General features: G+C 42.7%; 1 protein-coding gene across 1 annotated transcript; it reads right to left on the minus strand.

Annotated features, from left to right (window-relative positions):
* Positions 1-3,400: 3,400 nt before the first annotated feature.
* Positions 3,401-14,619, minus strand: LOC136540336 (anaphase-promoting complex subunit 6-like). The gene is made up of 16 exons (XM_066532338.1): positions 14,225-14,619; positions 13,327-13,461; positions 13,163-13,236; positions 12,842-12,881; positions 12,239-12,284; positions 11,762-11,841; positions 11,490-11,665; positions 11,279-11,404; positions 9,922-9,996; positions 8,911-9,036; positions 7,315-7,384; positions 5,804-5,886; positions 5,149-5,262; positions 4,571-4,670; positions 3,996-4,031; positions 3,401-3,702 (listed from the first exon to the last, which is right to left on the minus strand). Exons 1-16 carry the CDS (start codon positions 14,576-14,578, stop codon positions 3,604-3,606), a joined length of 1,734 nt encoding a protein of 577 aa, XP_066388435.1. The 5' UTR covers positions 14,579-14,619; the 3' UTR covers positions 3,401-3,603.
* Positions 14,620-16,090: the final 1,471 nt, after the last annotated feature.

Here is a 16,090-nt window from a genome sequence, read left to right on the forward strand (position 1 = left end):
CGAGCGCACGCGTCCGCAGGGGACGTGAGGCCGTAGGGGAACTGATCGTACAATGTCCGTGATGCGGTCAATATAGTCCCTCTGAATAATCGGTGGGAGATAGTAAATAGAGAGTAAATTACAGTATGCATATTACTCACAGCGGGGTTTAAGCAGAGAGTTTGCTCAGAATAAAGCGCAGATGCCTCGTCATTGAAGTCATCGTGCATCCTAGAGCCGATGGAGGGTGCCCCTCCGATGGGTGCCAGAACGAGTCTCCTCACGAAGGCGTAGTACGCCGAGCCGATCGGCGATGAAGTCCAGGCTTCCAAAGAGGAAGGCCTAGGACGGCTCGAAGACGGGTGGAACCCACATCCCAACTGGTGGGAGAGCAGAAACTCGAGTGAGCCAAAGCGAGTAGTATTGCCTAAGCCCGCCATGGTGAAGGTGGTGGAAAAGTGGGTCATCCGATGACCAAAAAGTGTTGAACGTACAGCGTCTTCCCCACGGACGGCGCCAACTGTCGGTGAAGAAAATAACCAATAAGTAAATATTTGTAGTTTTGCCATACGTTGTGATTGGAGGTGGCCTAGCACTCAATGACACATGATTTATACTGGTTCAGGCAATATGCCCTATGTCCAGTACGAGTCAGTCGGTGACTTTATTCTTGAGCCCAGGTGCTCGAAGCTTGTAGTGAGATTACAAACGAGAAGGAGAAAGATGGAGGGTACAAGAGGTCCGGTCAGACTCTAGTCGAAAGGGCCGAGAGCGATAGGAGCTCTGCTATGAGCTAAGTGTTCGAGCGTGTGCTTATGATTCAAACCTGGTGGTTCTATAGTTATGTACTAGTGAACTTGATCGGTCTAATGAATCTAGAATCACTTGAAGGTTGGGAGAGAGCGCATCCTCTTTTATAGATGAAGGAGATGGCCTTACAAGTGAGAGGGAGAGAGTATGTATGCTTCTAAGCCTTATTGCCCACATCGGCGAGTACAGGATGATGATAGGCACCCGCAACACTGTTGGATGTCGGATGCACATGGGAGGTTGCGTCATTTTGTTCGGGTATGGCAGATGTTGGTACCTGCTATACTGTTAATGCCCAGAGGCATGTGAGGAGTTTTACCATGTTCACTCGGTATGGTAAATGTCGGCACCCACAACACTTTCGATGCCCAGAGGCACGGGGGGAGGGCCTTACCGTATGGGAGTTAACGGCGCCCACAATACTGTAGGGGAAATGTCGGCGCCTACAACATTGTTTTGGCTCTGTTGTGCCAGGGAGGTTACAGAATATTGTTTCTGCAGGTGTACAGGGTATGGTCCCTGGTACCGTGGTTTGACTTGTGCGTCCTGTCTTGCTTTCTCCACCCATTTCCTGGTCCTTACCGAGCGGGCGTCCCTGGTCGGTTGATCTCAGTCGGCCCTGATTGCGCCCGTTGGAGAAGAGCAGTGAGCAGGGTTTTGGCGTACCCCGGGCGGAGACATGGGGTCAGAGTCGAAAGTAGTGCTTTGGCCAGGCCTTCCGGTCGGAGAGGCCATCTGGAGGTGGGCTGGAGATCGAAGTGAGCGCTCCGGTCGGAGAGGTGGGCCGGAGTCAGAAAATGGGCGCCACTCCTCCTTGGCCAGGCCTTTCGATCGGTGATTGGATCGCCCTTATGGCCTGTTGTTCTGATACTTGGGCCAGCCCATGAGTTGCGTGTTGTCTGTTTGGGCTGAGCCTTTGTTGGGAAGTCAGTCCCCGAGGGACCCCGGGTTTATGAACCCGACAGATACCCAAAGCAAGGAAGTTAGCGCCCACGCTGACTTCCCCGGATGGCTCGAGACGTATTAAAAGGTCTCGCCCGGCCCTAAGGACGCGGCTTCCGTCTCGCCCGACCTCGAGGACGCGGTTTCCGTCTCACCCGACGGGGACCCATACCGCCGCCAACCACTCCAGATCCAGGCAGATGGGCCTGGGTCAAAACTCTGACGCCAGGGAAGAGGCTGGCACGCCTCGATGTAAGCCGTGGCCATGATGGGCCATATCTGGGGATTCACATCAAGAACAGTGTCGGACGTGTCGGTGCTGTTCTGTCTAATCCTCATACGGACGCTGACAGGCGCGTCAGTTCACCACGACGTCTATCGGGACAGAGTGGAACGCCATGACCGGCAGATAACGCCTGTGCATGGCACCAGTGACGAACAGGGCTACGACATGGAGCCGTCCTTGTTGACATCTACACGATCAGCGGGACCCGCATGAAAGAGAAGGACCCGGCAACCCTGGAAGCCTTCTTCTCTCTCACGTTCTTATCCTTTTCCTCCTCTGTAACCCGTGCTTTCCCTTCGTCTATAAAAGGGAAAGCAGGACGCCCTACGCTGGGGAGATCGGAACACAAGAGCACAACACGAGTACACAGCTGAGCGACAATCGAGCTCTCATCACCCGTTCACTCCTTCCACCAGAGACTTGGGATCCACTCCCTCTCTCGTCTATTTGTAACCCCTACTGCAAACCAAGTGCCGATAACACAAGCAGCAGCGAACTGGACGTAGGGATGTTCCGTCCAAATCAGTATAAACCCTTGTGTCCTCCGAGCACACCATCCGAGCCAAACGCGCAAATACAAATTTACTCGTCGGTGGTCCGAAAACACCGACACGGATACTAATCTATGAATTCAGATATGGTACATTTCAAATTTGAGGATTTAGAAACGGATACTAAATCTATTAATTTAGATATTGTACATTTCATGCAGATACTAAATCTATGAATTAGGATATGGTACATTTCATACGGATATTGAAGCCTGTCGATTGGTCAGTCAAAAAATATTCGTACCATTTACACTCCTTGGGTATAGTTTTAACTTGGACAAAGCTATACAATTTATTGGTGTTTGATCATTTTGATAGCATACTATACACGGTTATACATGTGATTAGTTGCCTACATAACTGCGAGATTGTGCCTTGGGCTGCAAAGCAGGTGCACGGTGGGATTGTGCCTTACTAGCTAATGTTGCATTGGCAGGATTGAGCACTGTACAAGCCTACATAAGAAGCTTTACAGGCAATTAAATGTGTACAAACTACAGTGCACAAACTCAAGCTAAGCAGGCAATCAATCAGACTGGTAGTTATGTCAAGACCTTTAACCTCTCGATAAACCCCTCCATACAAACGGTAGTAGCCAAACTCTTAAAGTAAAATTGCTTATCTAATGTTGCATTGGCCAGCTTTGAGCACAGTACAAGCCTGAATAAGAAGCTTTACAGGCAACTAAATGTGTACAAACTACTGTGCACAAACTCAAGCTAAGCAGGCAATCAATCAGTCTCGTAGTTATGTCGAGACCTTTAACCTCTCGATAAACCCCTCCATACAAACGGTAGTAGCCAAACTCTTAAAGTAAAATTGCTTGCCATGATGGAATCGGAGTATATATAAATTAAAAGGTCAAAAACTTTAGCTTTACACTGCGATCAGCTTCAAGTGGCTGAAATGAACTTGAGCAATTACATATTGTACAACAACAAATTTACATATAATTGGCTACTAATATGTGTGCAAGGAAAAGAATACCCTAAGCATGTGACAACACCTGTTGCGATTAGCAAACCTCGACTAGGCCTAAACTATAGTTCTACGAGCAGTGCTTTGGCAGATGGACTCGAGAGCATATGTTAGCATGTCTGTGCAAAATTGGTCGTCTGGTTTCAACCATAGAGCCTGACCAAAAAAGGACACACATGAGAAAACCACTGGCCAATAAAGCATTTGTTGCTGAATGCAACGGACACAACTGAACAAAAAAAAGGAGTTGGTCCCCATTACCCAACACGTCTGGTTAGAGACAATTTTGGGGGTATGGGTTGCAGACTTGCAGGCATGTATTAACAACAAAGTCAAAGCACAGAGAACTCAAGGAAAGATGTATCTCACTTAGTACTATTTTTGCATAACCAGTACCATGAATTTGCTTAAATAGAATTGATAAATTTGAAATGATCAAAAGGACACACCTTATGGTAATAATTTATGGCAGCCTCAAAATTATCCTGCATAACAAAAAGGGCATGCATAGAATTCAGATAAATTCTGGACATATATGAAGATCAGTCAACCAGTCAACCTAGAACATAAAAAAATCATTTCTATGTTCTACAGTAGTACATAGTACTTATTTATATGCAAGTTGAACTTTCTTCTGTTTAATTGTCAGTGTACACAACTTATATTTCAACAAACTGACACTACAATTAGCAAGCTTGCAACAAGACAGTGACCCATTATTATTTGGTTCTTATTTGTAAGAGAACTTCTAAACAATGGCACCCCTAGTTAACGGATATACCTCAAGCATCACTCAGTATAAAATAATTGCCACCGTAACTGAAGAATAGAGATGCATATGGCTGTGGGCTTATGGATAAAACTTTGCCGAATATCAATGGACCTAAAATCGACAGAAGCTAAATGATCTTTAACATACCACAACTTTCAGCCTATATAAATACATTTATAGTATGACAAGACAGCAAAACAGCAGCAAACATTGTATGAAACAATAAATGGAAGAGGATCAGAGAAAAAATACCATCAGATGGTAAGTATAAGCAAGACCAGCAAATGCACTCAAACTTTTGGTTGGTAAAGTGAGTGCCTTTTCATAATATGATACTGCTTTCTGATATTCCCTGTTCAAACAATAAATAGTTAAACCATGGACGATAGTTCAACAAGAGTCAATAAGAATAGAAATTAGGGAGGAAAAAAGGCATTCATCTGAGAATATCTTAAGCACAAAAACTATTGTACACATATACTAGTAAAGTTATATTGTGACTGTCGGCTATACATTGAATGTCAAGACATAAAGAATCCTACAAATTCAAATGGAGTGTGGTGACCCAAAATAAGTGTAATGTGTTCTTGTAATTTATATATACAAAACAATGACCGAGCAAACAACTATAGTTGCATACTAGGATAACTTTGATAGCTTAATTCAACAAACTGATTTGTCATTTTCATGCATAAAATTCATCAATTGAGAAGGCTATTGGATCAGCAAAGGCAAGTCTATAGTTGAGTTAGTATTAAATAAAGAAGCTCAAAGAAAGAAAGAACTCAGTAAAAACTAAACATAGCAATATGGCATAATTTATCAATTACTTGAGTTTCCGAAGTGCATGCCCAAGATTCACCAATGTTGGTTCCCACATTTCATTCAGAGAGGATGAAGTATGGTCCAATGTTAACTCAAACAACTGAACTGCCTTTCGGTACCTAAATGTTGAACAAACAACTCTATCAAGTGTTTGCAGAGCCAAAAAAACATTAAATATGAATTTAGCAGTGGATGTTAATCAAATTGATATTCTATTCAACAAACTATCACATATAGTTGGATGGAATGTCATAAGGAATTCGGTGCTAAACAGAAAAATGAATGAGTATCAGTAAGCAAAACCATATTGTACAAAAGCAGACAACAAACTTGCCCCACCAAGTTGAAGAGTGCACATATCTATTAAAGATTATGTTCAAATTTTCAGAACCACCTATTCAAGTGTACGTACATCGTAAGCACTGATTAATGCTTTTTACTGTTCTTTTGCAGGCATTTCATGGTTTCCAGAGCTCTGTATGGTACATCCAGTTTTTTTTTTACTTTCAGATAATAAGAAATATGTCCTTGCGCAAAAAAAAAAAAGATAATAAGATATATGTAAAATGGCACTTCTAGAGCAACTAGTAGAGCTAAGAATGATGCTGTTCATGAAAGCAAAGCATCTAGAACCAAAAGTAGAACAAAGAAATTTCTTACTCCTTCATATTATACGCAACGACCCCCAACTCATTGTAAATAAGTGGATCAGATGGGCACATGGATTTTGCTTGTGTGAAGAACTACATCACATAAACGAAAAACAATTTGTATCAACACCACGTGAGAAAGAACTTTTCTGTAATGCACAATGTTCAGAAAGGCGCTAGGCGCTCTCTAGGCGGTGACCCTCAGCCTAGAGCCTAGGCGGGCCTAAGCGAGCCTAGGCGTTACAAGGCGTTTTTCTAGGCGCTAGCATTTACATACATATATGTTTAAAAAAAGAAAAGGAAATAAGAGATAAGTGGACTTTATTAAAGAGAAAGGCCTGTTAGCAGGCTAAAAGAAGCCCAATAGCAGTATTTTCAGCCCATGTCCAACATATTCATATATATATAGTGTGTAACCCTAAGAGACAACGCTTCTCTCCCATCCCAGCCGCCAGTCGCAGCTCATCCGCTTTCTCCCTTACGCTTCTCTTCTCTCCCGCTGCTTCTCACCCGAAGTCCCTACCGATGGTTCTCCTGCCTCCGACGGCGGCAGCTCTTCCGCTCGCCCTTCGTTCTCCTCCCCCATGGCGGCGCTCGCTTGCTCCCATCCCGCTGCTGCGTCTCGTCTTCCTCCCGTCCGTGCCCCAGCCTCCGCCTGCATGCGGCCTCCTGGCCGCGTTCGCAGCCCGCCCTCCTCCCAGCCATGCCCGCGCCCGCCGCTAGCCTCCTCCTGGCGCGCTCGCCGCCACCCGTTGTCACTCCCGCAGGCAGCGCAACCCTGGATCCGGGGGCACACCGCCTAGCCTCCGCCTACCCCCTTAGGCGAGGCGGTGCCCCTCCGCCTAGCGCGTAAGCGCGCGTAGGCGAGCGCCTAGTAGCGCCTTGAATTTCATTGGTAATGCAACAAGCTTAGGATGACTGGTTATTGGTAGTGCTACAATCTGCAGATGCAAGAATACTTAAACAATGGAGATGTTAGCAAGCAAAACTTGATTGCAGTTTAACCACTCTGATAGTTAAACAGCATGAGAACCCAGCTCAGATTTGGCTCACTTGGATCAAAAGCCAAGCTCCAGCCAAAATTCAGAGAAGCCAAAGTGCTGAACTAGAGCTGGTCTGTGTATCACATTCACAAGCATGTTCTGCAGCGTATTTGAAATATTCTCATGTATGGAAGTTTACCAATGATAAATACTAGGTAAGGTGCCCTCAGGATGCGAGTTAGCATAGCTCTAATCATGAGATACAATAAATAGCACTCCCCTGGAAGGAGATCAACAAATACCAAAAGAAACATGCTGATTTCTGGATAGCAATTGCCAGGCTGCTCATTTGCAAGATGCATTTGGACAACAACCAGTGCCGTTTTCAAACCTGTCTTTGGCCGAAAACATATAGTACTGAGGTAAATGAGGGGGATATGGCACAGAAAGATAGATTGCTCTAGTCACAGTTCCTGTATCAGAATGAAGTTCCTTACAAGAAAATCAGAACCAATAAGCAGTTGTCAATTAATATTACCTGCTCAGCAAGTTTGAAATTGTGCATTCGCACATATTGCATGCCCATGTATAAAGTGGGCAGATGACATCTGAAAATGCATTATTGAAAATAATTAGATGATAGCTTGAGAATTTTTTACAATATTTTGCATTAAGAATAGTTACGAGAACTTATAGTAAGATTTACAGGAAATATTTTGCACTGAGTCACATATTTGATAGCGTAAGAAATATGATAAATAATTAACAAGAAACATGTAGCTTATTAAAAAATGTTTCCAGGTTATAATATGATTAAAAAATACAGTATAAAATACTACTAAATCCCAGAGGAAACTTAAACAGTGGTACATATAACAGAAAAAAAAATCTTGATAAACTAACAACTCTAGTATTCTGTAAGACCGAACTTAATTAACACATGAAAACAATAAAACACAGCAAGTATTCTCAGAGATGGTCACGCCTGACTAGATCAAGAAAAAAACAAAAAAAAAGGTGTACAGTGAAACTACAGGAACATTGAAAGGGGATCGGATTTAAAAAAACTGTGATGGTCCGGTGCTACCAAGTTGAATGGGGATTGAGCGGGGATGGATGAGATGCAGTAATCAAATAAAACTGTGATTTAAAGGGGATTTAACAGGGATGGATGAGATGCAGGCACGAGAGACCTCAGGGATTGGCTCAGCGCTGGAGAGTACCTTGGCAATCTGGATGGAGATGGTTGAGTCGCCGCTGCACTGCACAGTACGCTTGCGCCGGCTGCATGTAACTCGATTGGGTCCAGCGGGGTGATTTTGTAGCTGGTCCTATGCGGGACATAATACCCAGACGTAATTTTGGGGATCTTGTTTCAGCTCTTCTTTTCAACGGAAAGAATTCGGGGACGGGCATAGCGTCGGGGGGCCGGTGATTTTGGCGGCGTACATGGTAGCTGCGGCAATCAGGGGATAGGGGAACGCGGGATGTAGCATCGGAGGCGACGATTTTTGCGGCGAAGGCAGAGCTGCGGCAATGGGAGGGTGGGATCCGGCTGGATTGGGAGCCGATGAAAGAGCCCAGTTGAGGATAAACAATAATCGGCTAATCTGAGTCCGAGCGGATCTAAAAGCCGAGCTGGAAAGACCGGTGGGTGCGGGCGTCGGTGGGTTTGGTGGTGCGCTGTTGGGTCCGGACATAGAATTGGGTATTCTGTGGCCAGCCATAGAAAAGTACATATATATATATATATATATATATATATATATATATATATATATATATATATATATATACTTATGCCACAACAGAACATTTGAAAGAATTTTATACCCCAACTTAGAGAGCAGGCATAAATCCAAAAAATTCACTGTGAAATAGATACATTAAGAGAGCTCATCAAAGTTTCAGAAAAGAAACACCAAAGGTATCATAGTTAACTTCCCGAAAACATCCCAAGTATACCAGACAAAGTTCAGGCACAAAATTTCAAGAATAAAAGATAAATGTGTCAACATTCAGTACACGTACAGAGTTTTTTTTTTTCTAGCCAAAGCCATGAAAATTAAGTTGACATCAACAACCACTTTGGATCTTCAAGAAATCAAGAAAATAAAGGAAATGGATTACTCACCCAGGAAATAACCGAGCTGCCGTTCGAAATGCAGCCATTGCTTGGTCACCCTCCTCTTGAGCAGCATAGGCAATGCCTGTACCAATCCAAGCAGGAGGAAACGTCCCGTCTAAACCTGTAGCTTTGCTGACAGAAAACATATTAACGTACATTAAACCACAGTACCTACCGAGTTTTATCAATTAAAATAATTCCAGTGAAACATAAAAGTTAGAACAGAGAAATAAAATTCAAGTGAGACCTTATTTGGCCCTTGCTCAGCCTTTATGCCAGAGGTACATGTCTTAGAACAGCGCTCAGCATATTGTTCATACTGGTTAGAGTTAGTTGATACACAACTTTGGGATAAAATGTTGGTTGTTTCTTTTTACATGTTTAAAACTACAATTCTGCATGATTGATACATGAGCTTTCCTGCAGGTTCAAGGGGAAATAGTACTTCTTCCAAACTTATAAACTGTGCCTTACATTTTGTTTACATTTTGAAATGGAGAGATAGTATAACAAAAAAATATATGGTGTGGCATGTGTGGCGTGTTTTGCAGCACATGCATGCGTGTTCTCTTAAATAAGCAAGGTGTCTAATCCAATTGAAGATAACTTTGAGAGCATGGTAGGAAAAACCTGGAGTTCGCTCAAGTTATCACATGCTTACTACTGCTTAATAATATCCTGTTCACCATAGCATGGTGTCAAAATTAATAGATTAAATGCAGAATTGCTTGGGAAGCAAGCTTACACAATACTTTCAAAGTCATAGGTTTTTCACGACCTGTAACTACTAACTACATGCCGTCCAAGACGTGCACTGGCTCAAAGAAAGGGAGTGGTACCAGTTCGACAAAAAAAAATATTCTAATAGCAATTACCATGACAAAATAGCAAGTAGTGCCAGAGTTTCTGCACTAAGAAGATTTTTTCCAAGAGAAAAAAAAATGGTACAATAATGAAGCTAGAAATGAAAATGATAATGTGGTGAATTGTGACATTTAAACAGGACAAGATGATCACCCGAAGTATCTTCGCGCTTGATCATACTTCTTAATACAGTAGTAATAGCAACCGACAGCAAACCATGAAATAGCTCTGCAAATGAAACGAGTAGAAATTAGAATTATGCAATGATCATGATTGGCCGCAAACTATCAAGGACAAAAAAAACTTCTACCCAGTTCATGCAATGAAATGTTGCATATAGTGCACAGTACAACAGAGCCTTACTATATCTCAAATTATTTATTAGCATGTTTACTGTTCCTTTATTACTAGCTGACTGCCTTGGAACCTCCCCTGGCTGCCACTTTAGGAGCTAGGCCTTGTTTAGTTTGCAAATGTTTTGGCGAAATGGTACTGTAGCACTTTCGTTGTTATTTGGCAATTAGTGTCCAATCATAGTCTAATTAGGCTTAAAAGATTCGTCTCATGAATTTTGTCTAAACTGTGTAATTAGTTTTATTTTTTATTTATATTTAATGCTTCATGTATGCGTCCAAAGATTCGATGTGACGGGGAATCTTGAAAAATTTTGCAAAATGAAGTGCAACTAAACAGGCAGCTAGACTAACACAAGAGAGAGAGGGGGAAGCACACAGGCGACAGCCAGGGAAGATTCCCAGGCAACAGCAGTCTAGCAGCAAAAGGAGAAGTAAGGGGGTGTTTGGTTACTACAGGGAAATTTTAGTCCCTGTCCCATCGGATGTTTGAACACATGCATGAAGTATTAAATATAGACGAAAAAAATAACTAATTGCACAGATTGTGGCTAATTTGCGAGACGAATTTTTTAAGCCTAATTAGTCCATGATTTGACAATGTGGTGCTACAGTAAATATATGCTAATGGCGGATTAATTAGGCTTAATAAATTCGTCTCGTAAATTAGTCTCCATCTATGTAATTAGTTTTATAATTAACTTATATTTAGTTCTCCTAAATAGCATCCGAACGTCCGATGTGACATGGACTAAAATTTAGTCCATGGAACCAAACACCCCCTAAATACTAGCAGTTAAGAGGGGGAGTAAGTAGGTGACAGCCAGGGGAGGTTCCTAGGCAGTCAGCTAGTAATAAAGGAAGCAGTAAACATGCTAGGCAGTCAGCTAGTAATAAAGGAAGCAGTAAACATGCTAGGCAGTCAGCTAGTAATAAAGGCTAAACATGCTAACATTATTGACATGCAAATGAAGTGAGGAATCACTGAATCAGGGCATCTAGCAGTAATAGTCTTTTTATAGAATCAGATAAACCTTTGAGTCAGGGAGAATACTCCCAACTTTTGTCGAAAATTAAGTCAGAATACTGAACATATTGGACCATGGAGATAAAATCATGAATTAATTAATCAATCAATGATTAAGATCCATACTCACTTTTGAGGATAATCCTTCACTAAGTTGCATGCCAAAAGATAAAGATCATTGGAATGACCAAGCTCCATTGCAGTTGCCAAATGAACTAATGTGCTCTTTAAATGGAAAGGGTCTCTCTCGAGTAACCTGAGACAAATTTGAACATAAGTGAATGTGATAAACATTTGCAAGTAAATGAAAAGTGAAATAGTAATGAATGCTACCAACTTACGAGGATGTGAGTTGAAAACATTTTTGGTAATCTCCACTCTCGTGGTAGTATTCAGCTTTGCAAGCCAAAACATCAATGTTATTTTTCATTGTTTCACCAGAACTCGAGGACGAAATACTACAAGCTTCTTGTTCAAATTCCTTGAATTTTGCTTCAACTAAATATTCTTTTTCATGCTAAAGGCAGAAGAGAAACCGTCAGCAAAAAGGAAGCAAGTACCATTATACTTCCATCATTTGCATGTGCCAAAGTTCAGATACTAATTCAAGTACCTTCGTGATCAAACATGAGTAGAATGCTGATAGCCATCCATCTTCTTCCCCGAATTGCAGAGACGACAATAACTCAGATTCTGAAAAATACCGTTGCACCATCTTAGGCTCTATAATGCTCAAAACTACAGAAGGTTCCGAGTAAAACATGTGCTACAAATTATTTAAATGAAGAAAATAGAACTTATGATATTTTACAGAAATGCCCTCAACAGATACATTTTGCAGATGTGCCATCAGATTAATCAATCCTATCAAGCTGGTAGTAGAATGTCTAGCCATTTCCAGTTATAAGTTATCTGCTTAAAACATGATTGGAAATTTGGAATGCATAGGTTAACCGAACAATCTATATCGGTAGATCATATTGGGAATGAATGTGGTTCTAACTTCTAACTCTAAAAGTGATGCAACACTTAAAACTAATTCAAGATATAAGAAAGCCTCAAGATAAGCAAAAGCCCAATTTGAAATTACCTTCCTCACATGTCAACATATAATTATCAACAAGACATTCGAGAGCCTGAAACATATATAAATGAATCACATTCAGGAGACTACAAAGTTAGAATATCATATAGCATTACATCAACTCGAGAGACTGTCAACAAGAATTGTAATTGCCAAAATATCCAGTAAACAATGGTTTTTATATAATGCTATGAGCTCACTTCAATTTTCAGAATTTGTGGAAACAACAGTAGTAAACAGGGTGTGACACATTGTTCATTTGACACTACAAGTAATAGCACTATAGTTCTAACTTATAAGATACCTCCACAATATTCAAAGGTTAGGCATATTAATTGGTCGTAAGTATTTAACTTCAACAAAAACAGCACGTGCATCATGAGTGTCATAATAGACAGACTCAGCATGTCATACAGTTCAGACTACCCAAGTGAGAAATATACAGATCGAAGTAAATAAGAAACACATAAAACAATTCAGATATTGCATGTAAGGTGTGTGCACTGTACACGTACGGAATTAGACACTAAGATAATAATAACATGACACTACATGTTCTTTTTTCTCATAAAAAGAATAGTACTGTCATTGAGTCACTGTTCTTCTCACCTCATAACACAGAGGATCGGCTTTAACAGCTGCCTTGTACCTGACCAAGAGGGAAGAAAATCATAAAGGTCAGGTACAACAGAAGACTAGCAAGAAGCAGCATAACCAAACTTTCAACTTTATTTTACTATATAACTCTAAATTAAGGGTAAAAACTTGAAGGGGTAAAGTAGAACTAATTTTACTTTAAAGTGTACAGGAAAAAATATTTTAGCAAAAGTGCATAAAAATTAATTGAATATATTAATGATAATGGTACTATTTTGAAATACACTATCAACTTTAACCAAAAGAAAAGCAAATGAAGCTAATTATTTTTACCATTGGCAAGCAAGATCACGGTTATCCAGTGCTTCATACGCCTTACCACGTAAGAAACATAGAGCTGATTTGATCTGTCAAGCAAGTATTACAGTAGTAAGCAAGCATCTAACAGCCAGAAAGGAGGAAGAAGGTGTTCAGGGAGGGAAGGAGCATCATCACACATTGATCTCATGAACTTCAGCGTCCTTATCAAAATAAATATCACTGCCATCATCCTGATCAAGGACATTTCCATGCTCATCCACTTTTGCATCCCCAAGCATCAACAAACACTGATGCCACTCTGTCAACTCCTCCTAATAAACAAAGAAACAAAACTGTGAAGTTGAAGTTGTAGCAGAAGCACAAAGCTCTCACTAAGTTAACAATCTAGAATAACCTAGAAGTGGAAAACTGAAGCCTTCAGCTAAAAATCCATATATGACAAATACATTTATATAAATAATATGTCACGTCATCTGATATGCCCGCATGCTCTTCTCGTTGCTTTAATGTCCAGGATTAGGAGAAATACATCAGAAACATGCTGCTCATTCCATGCGGCACTATTGACCATTTTCCCTCTAAGAGATCCTGACATTGTTCTAACTAGATCTAAGTAGCAGGAGGCTGATCAAAAAAGAATACAAAAACATACAATCAATTTGTTTAGTGGCAAACATAAATCAAGGCAGCGTGTGGACATTTAGAAGCTTTCCACCACAGGTCCAAAACGAAATCGATGGCACTAGGGGCGCAATGTATCTGAGCAAATGCCCAGACACACTCAAAAGCATCACCCGAAATAGAATCAAGCGAATTTCAGTATTTTAACATTAGCTGAAAACGTCCGCAAGGTGTTCGGCCAAAGTACTAGCCCAGAACGCCTGACGAAATGTCGAGAGTTGCTGGTAATGAATCAATGGAAACCAAAGGACGCCCCGCGATCCAAACAGCGAAAAGCAGAACGCGCGCCCCAAACTGACACGCATGGGACGTGCTCGACGGAATGAAACGGCGCTGGGGGGGGTGGGGGGTGGGGGGGGGGTGGGGGAGGGTGGATGATCAGAGCAGCCTTACGAGGCACTTGGCGGCCAGGAATCTGAACCGGAGGTCGCGGAGCAGCCGGGAATTGTTGAGGAGGTGGAGCGCGCGGCGGAATTGGCGGCCGAGGAAGAGTGCCTGCGCGAGCATGTAGACGTCGCAAGGGTCCCCCGTGACCGCGGCCACCTTGTCGGCGAGGAAGATGGCCGACTTGTAGAGGTGCTTCCCGGCGCAGTCCCGCACCACCCCGCGCAGCCGCTCCAGCGCCTCCTCCCTCATCTCCGGCGGCGGATCGGTGGCCTCTCCTATTCTCCACCGCTTGGGGCTCGGCTCGGCGGCTGCGGAGGATGTGGGCGGGATGCGAGGGAAACCGAAATTTGAGTTCCGCATTCGATTTAGGGTTCGGGATTGTTTCGAAGGAACGGATTGTGTCATGTCTCGTGTGTGGGTCACCTCAGCTGGTCAGGATGTGTGCATGAGATCAGTCCCGTGGAAGTTTCATATTTAGGCCTTGTTTAGATTGTGAATAATTTCAACCCGATGAATAGTAGCACTTTCGTCTTATTTGGTAAATATTGTCCAATCGTGGACCAACTAGACTCAAAAGATTCATCTCGTGATTTTCAACTAAACTGTGTAATTAGTTATTTTTTTACCTATATTTAATACTCCATGCAAGCGTCCAAAAATTGATGTGATGGAGAGAGAGTGAAAAAACTTGGAATTTTGATGTAAACTAAACAAGGCCTTAGGCTCAGTTTAGTTCCAAAATTTTTGGCAAAATGGGTACTGTAGTATTTTTGTTGTTATTTAACAAATAGTATCCGATCATAGTCTAATTAGGCTTAAAAGATTCGTCTCGTGGATTTCGTCTAAACTGTGTAATTAGTTTTATTTTTTATTTATATTTAATACTTCATGCATGCGTCTAAAGATTCGATGTGACGGGGAATCTTGAAAATTTTTACAAAATAGGGTGGAACTAAACTGGCCCTCAATCCTGCGACTAAAAAGAACTGGCCCTCGTTTAGTTGCCCCGATTTGACGGCGGCAAATTTCTGGTAGCGCACTGTAGTGTATTATAGCATTTTGTTTGTATTTGGTAATAATTATCCAATCGTTGACTAATTAGGCTCAAAACGTTCGTCTCGCAAAGTACAACCAAACTGTGCAATTAGTTTTTGATTTCGTCAACATTTAGTACTCCATACATGTACCGCAAGTTTGATGTGACGAGAAATCTTCTTTTTGTATAGTGCCAAAGTTTGGATTTTGGTGAAACTAAACACCCCCTGGATATTTTTTGATGAGACGTTTATTTTGGATCTGTCTCTCCACCCCGTGTGATACCGTGGCTCCAACCTCGCCACTCCGTTCGCGTTCAAAAGTAAACCTCGCGTCGGACGAACCAAAAGGAAACCTCCCCCGCAGTCTCATGATTCCACGCCTCCCTGCTCCATCCAGGGCAACGTCGTCTAAAAGGAAGGCTCCAATCTCATAAAGCGCAGCACTGTTTCCCCTTCCCCCAGTCAGCGCTCTGTAAAAAGGAAGCATCGGTCGGTTCCGTCCGTACCGAAACAATCGCTAAATTGGTGGTTCGCCCGAGCAGGCAGTTGCAGCGTCCGACGAGCGCCGGGGCAGGCGGTGGTGGTGGTGGCGCGTGGGCGCGAGCGTGAGCATGGGACCGCCGGGCACAGCAGCTAGCAGCAGCCGAGCACCGGGGAGGCGGCGGCGCAAGCCTACGGGTAGAGCCGTGGACGCGGAGGCAGAGGGATGGCAGGCTCCGGCACGCCGTAGGCGGGAGGCGGCACCGCGGCGGCTGGGCCCGACCGACCGGCTGCCCGGGAAGGCAGAGGCAGCAGCAAGCAGACCTCCTAGTTCGATCTGCTTCACCTCCTGGAT

Source organism: Miscanthus floridulus, chromosome 2, assembly GCF_019320115.1.
Source record: "Miscanthus floridulus cultivar M001 chromosome 2, ASM1932011v1, whole genome shotgun sequence".
Classification (NCBI taxonomy): domain Eukaryota; kingdom Viridiplantae; phylum Streptophyta; class Magnoliopsida; order Poales; family Poaceae; genus Miscanthus; species Miscanthus floridulus.

Excerpts from the sequence above, each read along its gene's own strand:
- LOC136540336 (XM_066532338.1), bottom strand. The coding sequence starts at position 14,578 with ATGCGGAACTCAAATTTCGGTTTCCCTCGCATCCCGCCCACATCCTCC. Across the intron at positions 5,263-5,803 it reads GTTGCGTATAATATGAAGGA|GTACCGAAAGGCAGTTCAGT; the intron begins GTAAGAAATTTC and ends TTCAACATTTAG. Across the intron at positions 4,032-4,570 it reads CTTATACTTACCATCTGATG|GATAATTTTGAGGCTGCCAT; the intron begins GTATTTTTTCTC and ends TTTGTTATGCAG.